The sequence below is a fragment of the Neofelis nebulosa genome, chromosome 8, assembly GCF_028018385.1.
Source record: "Neofelis nebulosa isolate mNeoNeb1 chromosome 8, mNeoNeb1.pri, whole genome shotgun sequence".
Classification (NCBI taxonomy): Eukaryota; Metazoa; Chordata; class Mammalia; order Carnivora; family Felidae; genus Neofelis; species Neofelis nebulosa.
This window is the reverse complement of record NC_080789.1, coordinates 75,067,186-75,083,323: the sequence shown is the minus strand read 5'-3', so window position 1 is coordinate 75,083,323 and position 16,138 is coordinate 75,067,186. Positions and strand designations below refer to the sequence as shown.

The 16,138-nt window shown below is 36.3% G+C and overlaps 1 protein-coding gene across 1 annotated transcript in view; it reads right to left on the bottom strand.

Moving 5' to 3' along the window:
- Positions 1-5,202: 5,202 nt before the first annotated feature.
- Positions 5,203-16,138, bottom strand: part of SLC2A13 (solute carrier family 2 member 13) — a 378,958-nt gene continuing 368,022 nt past the window's right edge. Inside the window, exon 10 of the mRNA XM_058743107.1 lies at positions 5,203-10,350. Coding sequence (XP_058599090.1) covers positions 10,124-10,350 — 227 coding nt within the window. The 3' untranslated portion in view covers positions 5,203-10,123. The remainder of the gene's footprint in view (positions 10,351-16,138) is intronic.

Genomic DNA, 16,138 nt, shown 5'->3' with positions numbered 1-16,138 from the left:
TTAATCAAAAGAAGGTTGGAGTAGTTCCATTAATTTCAGCAGACTTCAGAGCAAGGAAGCTTATTAGGATTCCGTGAATTAATTCATAAATGTAAATTTGGGCATGTTTTTGGAAATTACTGATTATTTTAGACTTTAAATTCCAACCCTTACACATTTACCTATACACGTTATTTATCAGTTTTATCCAGTAGTTATGTTTTAGTTTCTAAGTCCATAACCAGTGACCCTGCAGGGGAAAAAAAATAGAAATTTTTAGGTAGAGGCCATTATAAAATCTTCCATGATAAAGCTCATTATAAAAAAAATATATAGTAGTTGTTAAAGAAAGGACCTTGGAACAAACTTACCTGTTTGTTCTACCTTAATAGAAGTTACTTTACTTCCTGTGACTCAATTACTTTCTCATCAATACAATAATGGTAATGTACTTTTTATATAGGGTTTTGTGAGGATAGGATAATGTATATAAAGTATGTAGCATATAAGTGTTACTGTTATATAAAGAGAATATAGAAATAGTGTATTATAAAACATGCCAATTCCACCCCAATCTTGCTATCCTATTATTTAATGATTTTTGTTATTAGATTATTCCCTTTTTAAAAATGTTTATTTTTTTAAGAGAGCGAGAATATGTGCAGGCACATAAGTGGGGGAGGGGCAGAGAGAGAGAGGGAGAGTAAATCATAAGCAGTCTCCAAACTTAGAGTCGGATGTGGGGCTCAATCCCATGACCAGGAGATCATGACCTGAGCTGAAATCAAGAGTTGGACACTTAGCCACCCAGGTGCCCCAGATTTCTCCCTCCTTTAGTAGGAATCATAGGAAACCAAATTTGTCATCCAAATGTGTTTATGTGAATACACATGCATTCATATAGCATATGGAGTTTGCTGTTTGATGAAAACAGCTTTGCTATAGAGATCAATCTATAAAACATGCTCTTTGACATTGGCCTGGTGCCTTGGTATCATTTTCTTTCTTTCCAGTCCAGTTAAAACTTCCCACTGCTCCTTTGTAGGCTACATCTGAAATGCATGCATCCATTTATTCTTTGCTTCTTTATCCATGCTCCTTTGTAGGAGCATCTGAAATGCATGCATCCATTTATTCTTTACTTACTGAGCACATGCTATAGGTTAGGTAGGCACTGTAAGAGGTGCTGGAGAGTCAGTAGTGGATAATGAAAATTCCCTGCTCTCATGCAGTGTATATTCTTGTGGGAGAGACAGACAACAAATAAAAATACTCTTCAAACAGCGATAAATACTTGGAAGAAAATAAAGCAAGGTTACGTGATGTAGTAGGAAGTAAGGGAGTCAAGACAAGCTCTCAGAGGAGATGGTTTTGAGCTGAAAGCTGAATGACAAGAAGGAACCAGACACAAAGACTAGGGCAACAAGCATACCATGCAAAGTCTCTGAGGTGGAAATGACTTAGCTTGATGAATTCCTAAGCAACTTGCATATAAATCCACTGTTTATTATTTACTAGATGAGCTCACCATTTCGAAGAACATGCAGCTGATTCCTATTTATGTATTTTTTCTTTCTTTGTTAGCTGATTCCTTCTTAAAGTGATGAATTCAAAAATCTATTGCAGTGGTAACCCACACTATTGTGTGCTTAAGAATTACCTGGCAATTTGTTAAGTTGCTTGATCAAAAGCTGAATTTGTGAAATCAGTAGAATGGTAGTTACCACAGGCTGGAGAAGGGGGGATGTTGTTTAAGGGTACAGACTCAGAACTAGTAGACAAGTCCTGGAGAACTAATGTACAGCATAGTGATTATAGACAATACTGTACTAACAATCTTCAGAGTAGCTAAAAGATAGGATTGTTCATCACAAAAAAGAAATGGTAATTATGTGACATGGGAGAAGTGTTACCTAACACTGTGGTGGTAATCATATTGCAATATATGCATCAAATCAACAAACACATTGTATACCTTACACAGTGTTATATGTCAATTATATTTCAATTAAAAAATAGTTTCCTGGACTATGTATATCCCCAGATATCTGATTCAGTATGTCAGGTGAAGCCCACAGATTTGCATTTATAACAAACTCACAAGTGAGGTCAGTGCTTCTGGTTTGAGGACATTTTGAGAACCACTGCTATAACAAATCTGTTTTGAGTTTAAGATCTATTTGTTGGGGGCTCCTGGGTGGCTGAGTTAAACGTCCGACTTCGGCTCAGGTCATGATCTTGGGGTTCATGAGTTTGAGTCCCGTGTCAGGCTCTGTGCTGACAGCTCAGACCCTGGAGACTGCTTTGGATTCTGTGTCTCCCTCTCTCTCTGCCCCTCTCCTGCTCACGCTCTGTCCAAAATAAACATTAATATCCATTGCTAGTATGCCAATATTTTCTTTCATGTAAAAACTCTGCTGATCATCTGAAATTAGTTTTTTTTTTTAATTTTTTTTAACGTTTATTTATTTTTGAGACAGAGAGAGACAGAGCATGAACGGGGGAGGGGCAGAGAGAGAGGGAGACACAGAACCGGAAGCAGGCTCCAGGCTCTGAGCCATCAGCCCAGAGCCCGATGCGGGGCTCAAACTCACGGAACGTGAGATCGTGACCTGAGCTGAAGTCAGACACTTAACCGACTGAGCCACCCAGGCGCCCCTGAAATTAGTTTTTGTAAGTGTAGTTGAAAAATGCATGAATTAAAGGTAAAAAAATACTCTCAATGTTTCGACTGAATTCATAGCATTTAGTATAATAGCTTAATTTCAACATAGCCTCTTAGTGAAGTATTAATGTCATTTTTCATTTGGAGATTTCAAAAATAATTATTTTTATTAATGTCATTTCTCATTTGGAGAGAAGTTCAACAATAATTATTACTTTGGGACACCTTGGTGGTTCAGTCGGTTGGGTATCCAACTTTGGCTCAGGTCATGATCTCACAGTCCATGAGTTCCAGCCCTGTGTCAGGCTCTGTGCTGACACCCCAGAGCCTGAAGCCTGCTTCAGATTCTGTGTCTCCCTCTCTCTCTGCCCCTCCTCCGTTCATGCTATGTCTCTCTCTGTCCCAAAAATAAAAAAAAAAAAAAAAAAAAAAAAGTTAAAAAAAAAAACATTATTTTTAAGGCTGGGCGTGGCACCCAATGCGGGGCCTGAACTCATGACCCTGAGATGAACTGAAATGAGATCAAGAGTTGGACAACTGGCTGAACCACCCAGGCATCCCTCAAAAATTTTTTTAAATGCTGGATATAAATGATAGGTTACTGAGGGGCGCCTGGGTGGCTTGGTCAGTTAAGCGTCCGACTTCGGCTCAGGTCATGATCTCACGGTCCGTGAGTTCGAGCCCCGCATCGGGCTCTGTGCTGACTGCTCAGAGCCTGGAGCCTGTTTCAGATTCTGTGTCTCCCTCTCTCTCTGCCCCTCCCCTGTTCACGCTGTCTCAAAAATAAATAAAAACGTTAAAAAAAAAATAAAGTGGTAAAACCTATAAAAAAAATGATAGGTTACTGAGAGATATTCTAAAATTGTTTCTGGATTCAGAGATCACATATACAGAAATTGTGTAGTCTCGTTAATCTAGAGACTATGAGAATGTTGTGTTTTTCAACTGTGCCCTTCAGGAGAATGTCCATGGGAAGGAGTCTCGGAGAAAGCAAGAAGGACATCAGGCTAACCAGCCATATCTGCTCAAACGATTCTGGTTGGCAGAAGCTTGCCTGCTGCAAACAGCCTGTATGACATATATTAAAGAAGCTCACGTGCTCCTGTTAGTTCACAGGAAGAGAATTTATAAACACATTGCTTGTGCTTTGCACAGTGTGGCTTTAGCATCAGGGATAGCATGTGGATGATGACACTAAGAACAGTCAATAGTTATCCAGCACTTACTGTATACTATTGGTCTACATGCTTTACATGATTGATGAACCCTCACAATACATGTATGAGGTAGTCACACATCCACTTTATAGTCAAGAAGTGGAGCAAAGAGTAACTCAGTAATTTGAGTTACCAGGCAGTAAGTAGAAAAGGCTGGGATTCAAAACTGGAGAATGCGTGTTCATGCTGACTCCTTAAATAATGTACTATATAGGGCTTCATATTTGGAGAAAAATCCCCAAATCAAAAGTTGTCAGAATTTGTGTCTGTAGTCCAGGTTAAAATGAGGCATCTGATTCTTTCTCCGCATGCCTTTTAAGTTGCAACACAGGAAATCTGCCTGGGTCTGACTAGAAGGCATTCCAAATGATGACCGAGAGAGGAAGAATATTGGTGTAGTCCATGCAGAGGTCTTGTATCACTTTTTAGTGTGTGATCTTGGGTAAGTCATCAAAATGTTCTGAATTTATGTTCAGTACCCATAAAAGCACTATAATGATTACCCCACAGGACTGGACAGTTAAATGAAGACTTTGGCCACTGACACAGATATGTACTGCATTATTTAGGTGCTCTGGTGAGTGGATCCTTTATGCATATTTATGGGATTTTCTTGGATCATTTTGACTGCAGGATTTTTACCTTACCTGCTGACATCAGAATCCTTGGTTAAATGCAACTCCACTGTAAGGCTTTTTTTTTTTTTTTTAAACAGGAGAAAATCAAATGTAATTTTGTGTGCATAGAGAAGGCACACAGATAGGAGAGTCCCCTCCACTGTAAGTCTCTGGATTGACAAGTGGATCTAGTGTTTTCAGGGGATCTCTTCAGGCTGTTTCTATAGTTGGGCTCAGGATGGCACACCCTAACTATGGAGAGAATTCTAACAGCTGCCCAGATCAAACAATAGATAATTCTTACTATTTAAAAAAAAAAAAATTAAAAGCTTCAGTTGGGGACAAATGGCAATGGAGAGCAATACAGTGCCAAAAGGAACTGTCATCAGGCCACCCGGCAGGTATCTTGTTTTTACATACAGAGCAAATACAATTTTTGTCAACCTGACGTAATGGTTTATGTTACAACTTGTTTTAGCAACAGAAATAATATCTCAAGGGCTCCTAAGCACTTCGTTTTACATTTTATATTTACTATTTAGAATTATTCCTTGGAACAAATGTTAGGTATTATAAAATATTTTTTTAAAGATCGAGTTTACCCATGATCAAAAGAGATAAAAAAGTATTATTCAATATGTGGAGCTTTGTAGATGCCTTTGCTATGTCTAGATCCTAAAATCCAAGGAAGAGAATTAAAGAAAATACAAAAGTGCAAGGGAGATAAATGAGTAATGAATTGTCTTAACTTTTATTTGATTATTTTCATTTACAGTTCTGGCACTGACACTTTTTTTAAAAAAGATTTTAATTTTATGTAAAGATTGAACTTCAATAAAATAACTTAAAAAATTTACATATACATCACTAAGTTTCCATAAAATATACAATACTTTTGATACAGCTATAGGCTAGAATGACTTTGAAGGAAATGATACATATTCATAATTTTTGAGACATCCCATATGTCACGTATGTAAGAATAAATATTTATACTGAATTTTCTCAGACATGTGAAGTATTAAATACTATATAACATGCACTCAAATTAAAATATACATTTTGAAATACATATTTTAAAAGCATAAAACTTTTGATTTAATCTAGATGTACGTTAGAGCTTCTAAATAGAAATTTGAACATTTATTACAAATAAAGATACTATAACATCAAATAAGATATAGTCCAAAAGCCGCTAGGAACCAGTTTGGACATGTAGAATATAAATTTCTACTTTGGCTAGAGTTAAGTCTCATCTTTTTAACCTTCAAATGAGATGGAATGATGTTAAATTTACTAAAATTTTAAAACTTTACAAAAATTGGTTTTTAAGTACTTGTAAGCTGCATTCCTTTTTCTCATACTGATATGACAAAATCAAACACATGAACTTAAGAGTGTGAAATAAAAGTCTGAATATTACTGCTAACTGAAGGTAGTTACTGAACATTTCATAGACCAAATCACTCAGTGCAACAGACTGTTTTATACATCCAAAGTAAAGATTTATAGGAATTATATTGTTTTACACTCACTCACAAGCAAGTTATGAGGATAAAATTCTGTCATGTACTTCTGAACATCATTAGCACACTTACAAAATATCTCTTTGATGATTATTGGCACACAAATATTTCCTTCTCTAAAGGATAATGTAAAAGATAATGTAAAAGTTGGTAGCAGTTAGTTGTTTTTAAAATGATTGCTATTTGTGGAAAATAGCAATATTTCTCACCCAGAAGAAGGGAATGAACTGATAACAGATACACTGCTACCACTGATCACTTGATCAAATTAGCTTAACATTACTGTACACGAGGCTAAGAAAATTGATAGAAAGTGACAGAAAACAGGACATTAAAATTAATCTAGAGAAGAATTCTGAGTCTTGTCATTGTCAGCAGCTACACATAAGCTATAAATTTTACCCGCTATTTAATACATTTTGCTATAAAGCACGTTGTTATGAATTCTTTGCTAGTGGCCTGATATTTTTTTTTTCATTTGTAGTTAGGAAAAGATCTAAATTTGGTACTTGAAAACTTGTTGCGACAACTGTGTAAATGTAGGTTGTTAGGTGCTAGTGTAATTTGAGATTTTATAACCAGGAGAATGGTTAAAAAAAAATCTGATTATTACAAAACATCTGAATAATTTTATTGTTCTGAACTAAGCTGATGAGATAAAACAATCCTTCCACTCCTCCTTACTGTATTACAGTACTTATAAACGGTTAGTGTCATTAAGTTGTGAGACTTTCTTAGAGAACACATGGATAGTATTTTGTAGAATATTCTCCCCCAAGGATCTAGGATTGTAATACATATCAATTTTACTTTCCAGTAAAAAGGAAAAGCGTAGGTTGTCAGTTACATTTTTCCTGTTCATTCTCCCTCTGGATAATGGATTTTGAAACTATAGTAAACAACTTCTAAATTCTTAAGTGGAATTCTCATTTTAGAATGAATAACCTAAAAAATAATATTTAGAATCTTCTACGTGAAAATGTAGTTCAGTGGTAAAATATTATTATGAAAAAGCACTTGATGATAGCCATTACCATCATAGTATTTTCCATCAGGGAACTAATTATTGCATATGGCTGGGAACAAAATTTCAAATGGAAATATTACCTTTAAAATTTAGTTTTCATTTGGATCTTTTACAAATACATTAAAAATCATGTTTTGGGTAATTACTGACTAAGGTGCGACAGTCAAAATTATTAAGAATGTTTGTATTGAAGAAAATTATTAATGCCAGATCTTTACAATTTATCTGACTTCACGTTCAGCCCTGTGTTCAGGTGCAGATGGAGGGTTCTATTCTCTTTAGAGCAGATCTCATCAGCCACCAAGCTAAGCCTCAACTAGGAGTTATGACTTGCTCTGCAGTGTATTCCTGAAACATAATACATGTCTATTGAATTTGCAGCATGCTTAGAAGGACACCTATAATTTCAGTTAAAAGCATGATGCTCAGTCTGTTTTAATATGGTAGGTCAAATCATACCATATATAAATTTTCCTAAAAATATATATATTTGATGATATTTCAAACGTAATGTTTTCAAGTTGATAGTGGTAGCCAAAGATGCTAGGAACTTAAAAGGTACATAATATAAAAAAACCTGAAAAGTTCAAATACTTAATTTTTAATATACTATAAATGTTCACTGAATCTAAAAACAACACCCTAGTTGTATAAGGTTTCTTTTTAAGTCGTTTTTAAAAAAATTATAAATAATCTTTATACTATGCCATTCTGTCTTATACTTCCAAGATATGGAATACTGTCTTTATCACTATATAAATAACAAATAGTTCTTTAAAGGAGAGTTTGAGGAGACTAGGGGAGGAGGACTGTGGCTAATTTTCCCTGCTTTTATGTGCATTTATGGATATAAAGTTCAAAGTGCCATTTGCTCACATCAGGGAGAACAGGCCATGTTCTGCATTAGGAGATAATAAAAGTCCAGTCGCTCCTTTAATAATAAGGTTACTGTGCATTCAGCCCAGCTGAGTATATAAGCATATAATTAAGGCTATGTATACAATAAAGAGAAGAATTGAGGCAATTATTTGGATAAATCAGAAAAATACATTTTTAGAGAGCACTTTAATTGGTCCAAATGCTTTTTCTCCCCATATTCTGATTTTGCCACATAATAGCTCATTTTCCATTTCACTTTCCCTGTGTGAAGTATTACACAGGTAAGAAATTTCTTATGGGATAAGAAATATGAATAACTTTTTCTATTAAATCACATCTGCTTTTCTGGGGGAAAAATCAATACTAGTATCCCCTTAGAAATCAATTGTCAAAGCACCAAATTCAGGGAAAAAACTCTCTAAAATAAATTTTTTTATTGTATGAAATGATCAAAGGGAGCTTTTTTTTTTTTTTTTTTGGCTGAAGGATTTTTAGGCCAGTAAAGTGACATTTTAAAAGCACGCTTATCATACCCCTGGTGGCTAAGAGAATAAATCTTCTTGGCTACATTTTCAGTTTTGATAATAGTGACAGGAATAAGCCAGACTTCCAGCGAAGAGCAAAACACCTTTGGGAGACTGGCAGAAACAATGAATTTAGAGATAGCTATCTTTTCAGTCCAAAGAGTGCCTTATTAGATGTTTAGAGCCATATTAAAATGCATCAAACTTAAGATTCATTCATATTTTCACTGGAACTAGCAAGTAATTTTGTATATCCTGTGAAGTTCTTAAGAACAAAAAATAGGGATCATTGATGAATGAGCATAAGAACCAATGAACACTTTGCAAAGACACTGCAGAAATGTATGCTATATTAGAAACATCAATCTGTTCCAATAGAAAATCTCAATTTTTAGACAAGGAAAAAAATCCAAGCCAAGTATGAGAAAAAGGAAACACCCACAGACAAATCTATGTATCTTTTCTTTTTTGGTAAACTGTCAGGGAAAATGAGAAAAGGGTGTGCAAAATAAAAACAAATTTGTGCTCTTAAAGTAAAAAAAAGACAAGTACTATTAAGTAACGAAATGTCATGATTCCCTTATGAAGAATTAATAAAAAGTTAAGGAAAACGTAAGTCCCACTATTTACTTAAACATCAATACAACAGCAGCATTCTCTGTCACTGATTTTCTTCCTTTCTTTTTTGTTTCAGAAATTATTTGATTAAAAGGGGAAAATAGTCTGCTAGCAGCTATTTAGAACAAAAATGAAGGCACAAATAGTAGGGCTCTAGAGTCGATGAGTGAAGGCGTGGTGAGTATCAGGTGATTTTGGCATGAACAGAAACCCTGAAATACACTTGAAGACACGGCACTGTTTTGCGTTTATAGGTGCATACTTAAGTGACTAACTCAATCAGGGATCCATACAAATTTTTTCTTTCTTACTTTCTAGCAATAAAATATACTTATCAAAACTTGCCAGCTTATCTGTGCAAATGTATACTTATCACTGATGCAAAAAAATACGTATGAAAATAAACCCTTAACCTGCTTTTCATAATGTTCCAAAGGTCCTGTGCAGAGTCAGTTTCTCAAGAGCTCTCAAGATCTGACTTGGAGAGAGAGACCAAAATGTGGAATCTAAAGGAGATAAGGACAACCATGCCTCTGTGGAGGCACTTTTGAATCTGCTGAAAGCTTAAATGGAATTTACTTTCTAATAGTTGATCACAGATAAGCTACTTGTCCTTAGGGAAATTTAGGGCCAACAGGCCATGTTTTGACAGAAAACATCCTTGGATCATATCCCAGAATCCTTCTTCATAAGTATATCATACATATACGATTCAGCTAGTTTAGCACTGACTCTATTGCCACTAATAATTATATATGGTCTTAGGAAAAAAGGATACCACTGAAGTCACTGGATACAATATTCATTTTAGACTATCTCAGGAAGGAATTACATACATTTGTTCAATAATTACTAATTTAAAATCTCTAAGTATCGTTTCACATTTCTGCTTGTGAAAAAAAAAATGTCATCATGGTTGTATCTTCCTCCTAATCAAATATTCTAGAATATGAGGTCATTCAAAACTAGACTGTGGAAAGAACCAGATTAAAAGCAGGGCAGTGAGGTCACCAATTGCTGCTTTTGTTCCCCAAGTTTGTTTAAATACCTAAATATTTCAGCAGCTGAAAATTACTCCACATCAGAAGCATCGTTGTCAGAAAGATGATAGTTACTTCCCTTCACCCGAATATATTCAATATATCTCCCTTCATCAGAATCTGAAGCGCCACATGTACATAACCTGTTGTCAAAGAGTGATTCAATTTCCTCTAATTTTTTCCCTTTGGTCTCAGGAAGACAGCCATAGATGAAAAGGAGTCCCACAGCAGCGAATCCAGCATAGAGGAAGAAGGCTCCTGCAATGGAAAATAATACGTATGTATATGAATAGTCCTAGGTTGGCAAGTGTACTTGATTTTGATTTTTCCTTCTGGTCAATCATACATAACTGTGGTCTTACATGGAGGCAAAAAATAACTACTGGCCTGCTTTACTCTTACTATTCTACCTCTATGAACATAATACAATTTACCTTTCTAAGCTCAAGTTATATAACGCCCAACTCAAGAAGAATGATAAACTGAGTTCAGATGTAACTTCTGCTTTGAAGTCTTTCTTCACTTCCTTGGCTGGAGATCACTGTTCTCTCTCCTGTGTACTTTTACAGCACTTTGCTGAAGCCACCGTCATAACAACCAAGAAGTATTATGTGCATGCATTTGCATCTGTCTTGTCTACTAGAATGGAGGCACTTTGAGGGAACAATTTCTTTCTCATTTATCTTGTACTTCTAGAATCACATACATGATACCACTTCTGAGTTCATGATTCAGTGGAGTACACGGCAACTTATCTTTCCAATCTCTCATGCCCAAAGTTGAGAAGTCAACCTTGACTGTTTCCTTACCCTCACATCCAACATCCAATCTGTTAGGAAATTCTGTTGGATCTACCTTCAAAATACAATCCAAATATGACCACTTCTCGCCATTCCACTGGTATCTCTGATCTAAAGGTAATCTTCTCATCTGCACTATCGCAGTGGTCTCTTACGTAGTCCCCTTAGACCACCAAGATCCACTTGTTTTGGTCCATAGCACTTCTTACCATCTGACATACTATAAATCTTACTAATTTGTTTTCCCCAACTAGAATATAAGTTCCATGAGATCAGAGAATTCTGCTTTCCCCTAAGACTATGCATGCCAATGCAGTATAAACACAAAGACCTAAATAGTACCTGGTTGTGTTACAATTCTAAGTGTAAATACAGCAAGTCTAGATGGATGAGACCTATGTGACTTGTGTATACTCTCTACATATTTCCAAAATGGTCTTTCTTATATAATTCTCAATTTAAATATAAGAACCTTATCACAGTGGAGTTCCTGCCTAATTTAAGGTGTTCAATTGAGATCATCCTGGTAATGGAAGATGATAAACTAATGTGACAAATGGCAGAAAGGATATCAGATTGGGAGTTGGAAAATCTAGGTTTAAATCTTGTTGTGTGACTTCCAGTCATTTAACCTCCTCTCTGTGCCTCAGTTTCTGTATCAAGTAAAAAAAAAAAAAAAAAAAAGGTTTCTCAGCTATTTTATATATTTATTTATTTTTGAGAGAGAAAAAGAGGGGGGGCAGAGAGAGGGGGACAGAGGATCTCTGCACTGGACAGCAGTGGGGCTTGAACTCACAAACTGTTGAGATCATGACCTGAGCCAGTCAGATGCTCAACCGACTGAGCCATCTAGGTTAGGTGCTCCACTCAGCTCCTATTTTAGTTTATAATTCTATAAATTTTACAACCCCAATCAGGAGCAGGCATAGGAGAGATGGTTATGAGATGCTTGAGATGGAGATGTGCTCTTCTGTTTCAGTGTCAAAACTGGTCTCCTTAAGGGCTGAGTCTATGGCTTGTTTGTATTTGCGTTCCCAATGCTTAATATGGTGCCTGACACAATGGAGCATCTAGAAATAAATGTGCTCTTGTTGACTGCAAGCAGATCTGAAATAAAGGGCTAAACTAGACAAAGACATATTTGAAAATCAAGCTGTAAGCCAAATAGCATAGCAAGCAGTTAAATAACTGAATAATATATCCCTTTCTGATGAATCATTACAGAATGGGAAAGACATTATGAAGACTACTTTTTAAAAGACATAAGTAACCATTCCAGGAATAAATACAGAAACATTTCTTGGGAAGGTTCAAGGAAAACTGGAGGAAAAATGCTGCTGAATTGTCCACCTGAAAGAATCTGCTTGGTGGGACGAGGGGTCATGAGAGAACTGCAGGGAAAAAGAGGTAAATTACAAGATTTAGAAAAAATACGAAAGGGTTGACTAAATCATGGCATAGTTTGCTAGATTAAGTCAAGGAGCTGGACTTGTGTAAGAGAAATGCTCTTTGTTTAAAAACACAAATACAGACGTCCTTTATTTCATTTGTTTGATTCACGTTAAACATTTCATACAAGCGTATGTGTATTTTTTATGTCTTATACTTAGTAAATAATCAGAAAATACTACTAGGTCATCTGGGATGCATGGCTGAGTGCTACAGTGACAGGAAGGTTCCGTGGCTCTGTAGACAGTGTGGATCTGAAAGTCACAAAGTGATGCAGGCAGACTCCTGGGGCAGTTTCTTAAATTCTCTTGACCCTGCTTTCCTCATCTGTCTAATGGGGAAAAAACTGCTGCCCTGCCAAACTGCAAAGAACAGAAAAAAATGTATGTTACATGCCTACTAGAATTCTGGAGGTTAGCTGCCAAAAAAAAGTGGTAGCATTATCAAATGCATCTAAATGACTATGGAAGAAGGGTTGCTATTAGAGATAGAATAGAACAAGATTAGTAGGACTTAAAAACTGGGAATGTTTTCATGAAAAGGGTGATGCTGAAAAGCTAGCTCTTGGATGATGCTGGGTTTTGGAGGAAAAAAAAAAAAAGCAGACAAGGTCCTGTGTTTGATTACAGATAAGTAAAACTTGTGGTGGAAGAGAAATGGAATCGTTAGCAGGGAGGGACAAAGAAAGGATGGTAATCATGATGACAATACAGAAAAATAAGTGCAGATGGTAAAACATTTTAGACTAAATCAGGCTGCTAAACTCCAGAATCTCTAACAGAGCAAACTACGTTTGGCTTTATAAAATATAATGTTGAGGAAACATTCATCATGTTTCACAATTTAGGAACAGTGGCATGAATAGAAATAAATCAAATCTGTCAGTGCTCCACCATTATGGTTAAAAACAATTAGATGGAATAGGAAGATTCTTAAAGGCCATATAGTTTCTTGCTTGTGACCCAGATTCCCCATCCAAATAACATCAAAGAAATTCTAAAATGAAAGACCCTTGGGGCGCTTGGGTGGCTTAGTTGGTTGAGCGTCCGGCTTAGGCTCAGGTCATGCTCTCACGGTTTGTGCGTTCGAGACCCCCGCCGGGCTCTGTGATGACAGCTCAGAGCCTGCAGCCTGCTTCCGATCCTCAGTCTCCCTCTATCTCTGCCCCTCCCCTCCCCATGCTCTGTTTCTCTCTTTCTCAAAAACAAACAAACAAACAAACAAACAAACAAAAGATAAAATAAAAGATCCTTTTATAGAATCTGAAGAATCTAAAGCAGGCAATACCAAAACTGCCCAAGTGGTGAGACCTACGGTTAAGCCACAGAGGCATGGGCCAGCCAGGAAGGCTGTAGCCTCCTCCAAATAATGGCCAAGTCAGTTATGTGACTCATTTTCTTACTTCTCCTTGGAATGCAAGTAGAAAAAAAACCCAAAAATCTGTAGTGAGTCTGTCAGGATTGTTAAGTGCAGATATTCCTCAGTTTTATTCTGAAGGAAATCAATCTTATTAAGAATCCTATATGAAGTTTCAGATTTAAACAAATATTTAATTGAATTATACAGAATGAGGAATCAAAGACCATGTCTGACTGAATTTCAGTACCTCAGTACAGGAACTTTGATAAAGTGCTTTTCAAGGGATCTATTTAGTAGATTTAGTATTTAGTAGTCACAAGTGCTATACATAAAATGGTATAGTCCTGACACTTTAATGATAATTTTTAGTAATAAACATTACTGAATGGGGGCCAAGGCAGACTTGTCTAAGCAGTATAGTTCAGGAAGAAACCAAAATTTGAGGTTTTATGAAATAAGAAAGGAGGCAATAAAAGAAGACATGGAAATTTAAAGAGAAATACATTGTTATGGAGTATGTTTGTTAAATCATCTATAGAAACACGAGTCTTACATAAATCAGTAACATGTAGATTAAAATTTAGGTCCAAAAACAGAGAAAAAGCTTAGCAAGCAGCAGACCTAATGGGCCAGTGTGTTGACATACTAGAAGCCTGGCTTAATGCAAAGCAAAAACTTCTAACTAGATATACAAACAATATATATATTTTATTATATATAAGCCATATACATATAATACAATATAAACTGTATATATTCAAATGGAAGTAGAGTTGACACAATTCACATTAGCTTCCGGTGTACAACATACTGATTTGACAACTATGTACATTATGCCATCCTCACACGTGTAGCTACCATCTGTCACCACGTAGCACTATTACAGTACCATTGACCATGTGCCCTGTGCTGTACTCTTCATCTCCATGGCTCACTCATTCTGTAACTGGAAGCCTGTACCTCCTACCACCCTTCACCCATATTCGCCCAACCCTCACCCTCCTTCCCCTCTGGCAACTGCCAATTGGTTCTAACTGAATATTTCTGAAAGAAGCCTGGCTATGTACGCCCTACTTAAATTTTATTTCTGTTGCCTCCTGTTGTTGAGGCTGCATAAACTGAAGGAGGAGCTTTGCTAACAAAAGTCTTGCCATGTAGACTTTTAGTATTTGGTCTACAACTTAATAAAAAGAATACTTCCTTGGGGTGCCTCCCTGCGTGGTTCAGTTGGCTAAGTGACCAACTTTGGCTCAGGTCATGATCTTGCGGGCTCATGAGCTTGAGTCCCATATCGGGCCCACTTCGGATCCTCTGTTTCCCTCTCTCTCTCTCAAAAATAAACAAACAAAAATACTTCCTTGGGATATTAGCCTATATTCAGGTCTTTAAGAATTCCCTAAAGCAAACAAAAAAATTAAGCATTCTCAAGAACTAGCAAATATGGGTAAATATTTATTGTATAAATACCTATAGTGTCAGAAAGATAAGTTTCTGAATTTATGTAAAAAAAACTTTAATTGCCAATGGGACAAAATTGAATATATGAAATGTGTATATCCATTTTAAAATGCCAATGCATTTCCTTTTTTAATATGTTTCTAAATTTCTAAATGTTCACTGGGAGAGACAAGAGTTTTATAAAGATAATAGGAGTTAATACTAATACAGTATGTTCAGGAGACAGGAAGAATAGATTTGTATGTTTCCTCATATTCAAAATTCATCTGTGTATTTATTAATTTGACAAACACTTCTGAGGGCTTATCAAGTGAAAAGGAGGCCCTGGAAGATACTGGGAATACAATGGCAAACCAGGCCTAAGTCCTGGCCTAAGCTCCAGTGATTTATGGTCCAACTGTGGGATGTGTGTGTGTCTGTTCTTGCAAAAAGGAATGTACATGCCCAGAGCATGGGATGGGGTGGGGTGGATGATGGGGAAGGGGCCAGAGAATGGTCTAAGCAACAGACACTCCATATACATACACAGACTTACAGGGACTATCTTGGGATCGTCCATCATTTAGAATCCAATTACAAACTATTGGCTCAAAGACAGTGAAGAAAATTCTCTTGCTAAAGAGAAAATCTTTCCACTTTAGTTAAAAATGGACTTGAAGTAGCTTCCCAAAGCTTTTTTCCTGACTCAGCCATGTCCTAATAATGTTTTGAGTTATGGTCCACACATTTTCACATAAACGCTTCTGTCAGGTTTATGCTTTTGGTAGTGGTAAGTGCTGGTTGGGGCCGACACTGAAATTACCATGCTGTGTCCTGAACAGCATAGATAATCTAGTGGAAGACATACAACACAGCACGACCTTTGGGGGAGCTACCTGGACACGACTGTCTTCAACATTACCCCTTAGATTCCCTGCCTGCATCATTTCTACCATCTTCTGTTATTTATGTTTCTTCATAAAATAATTTATGTTTCTTCA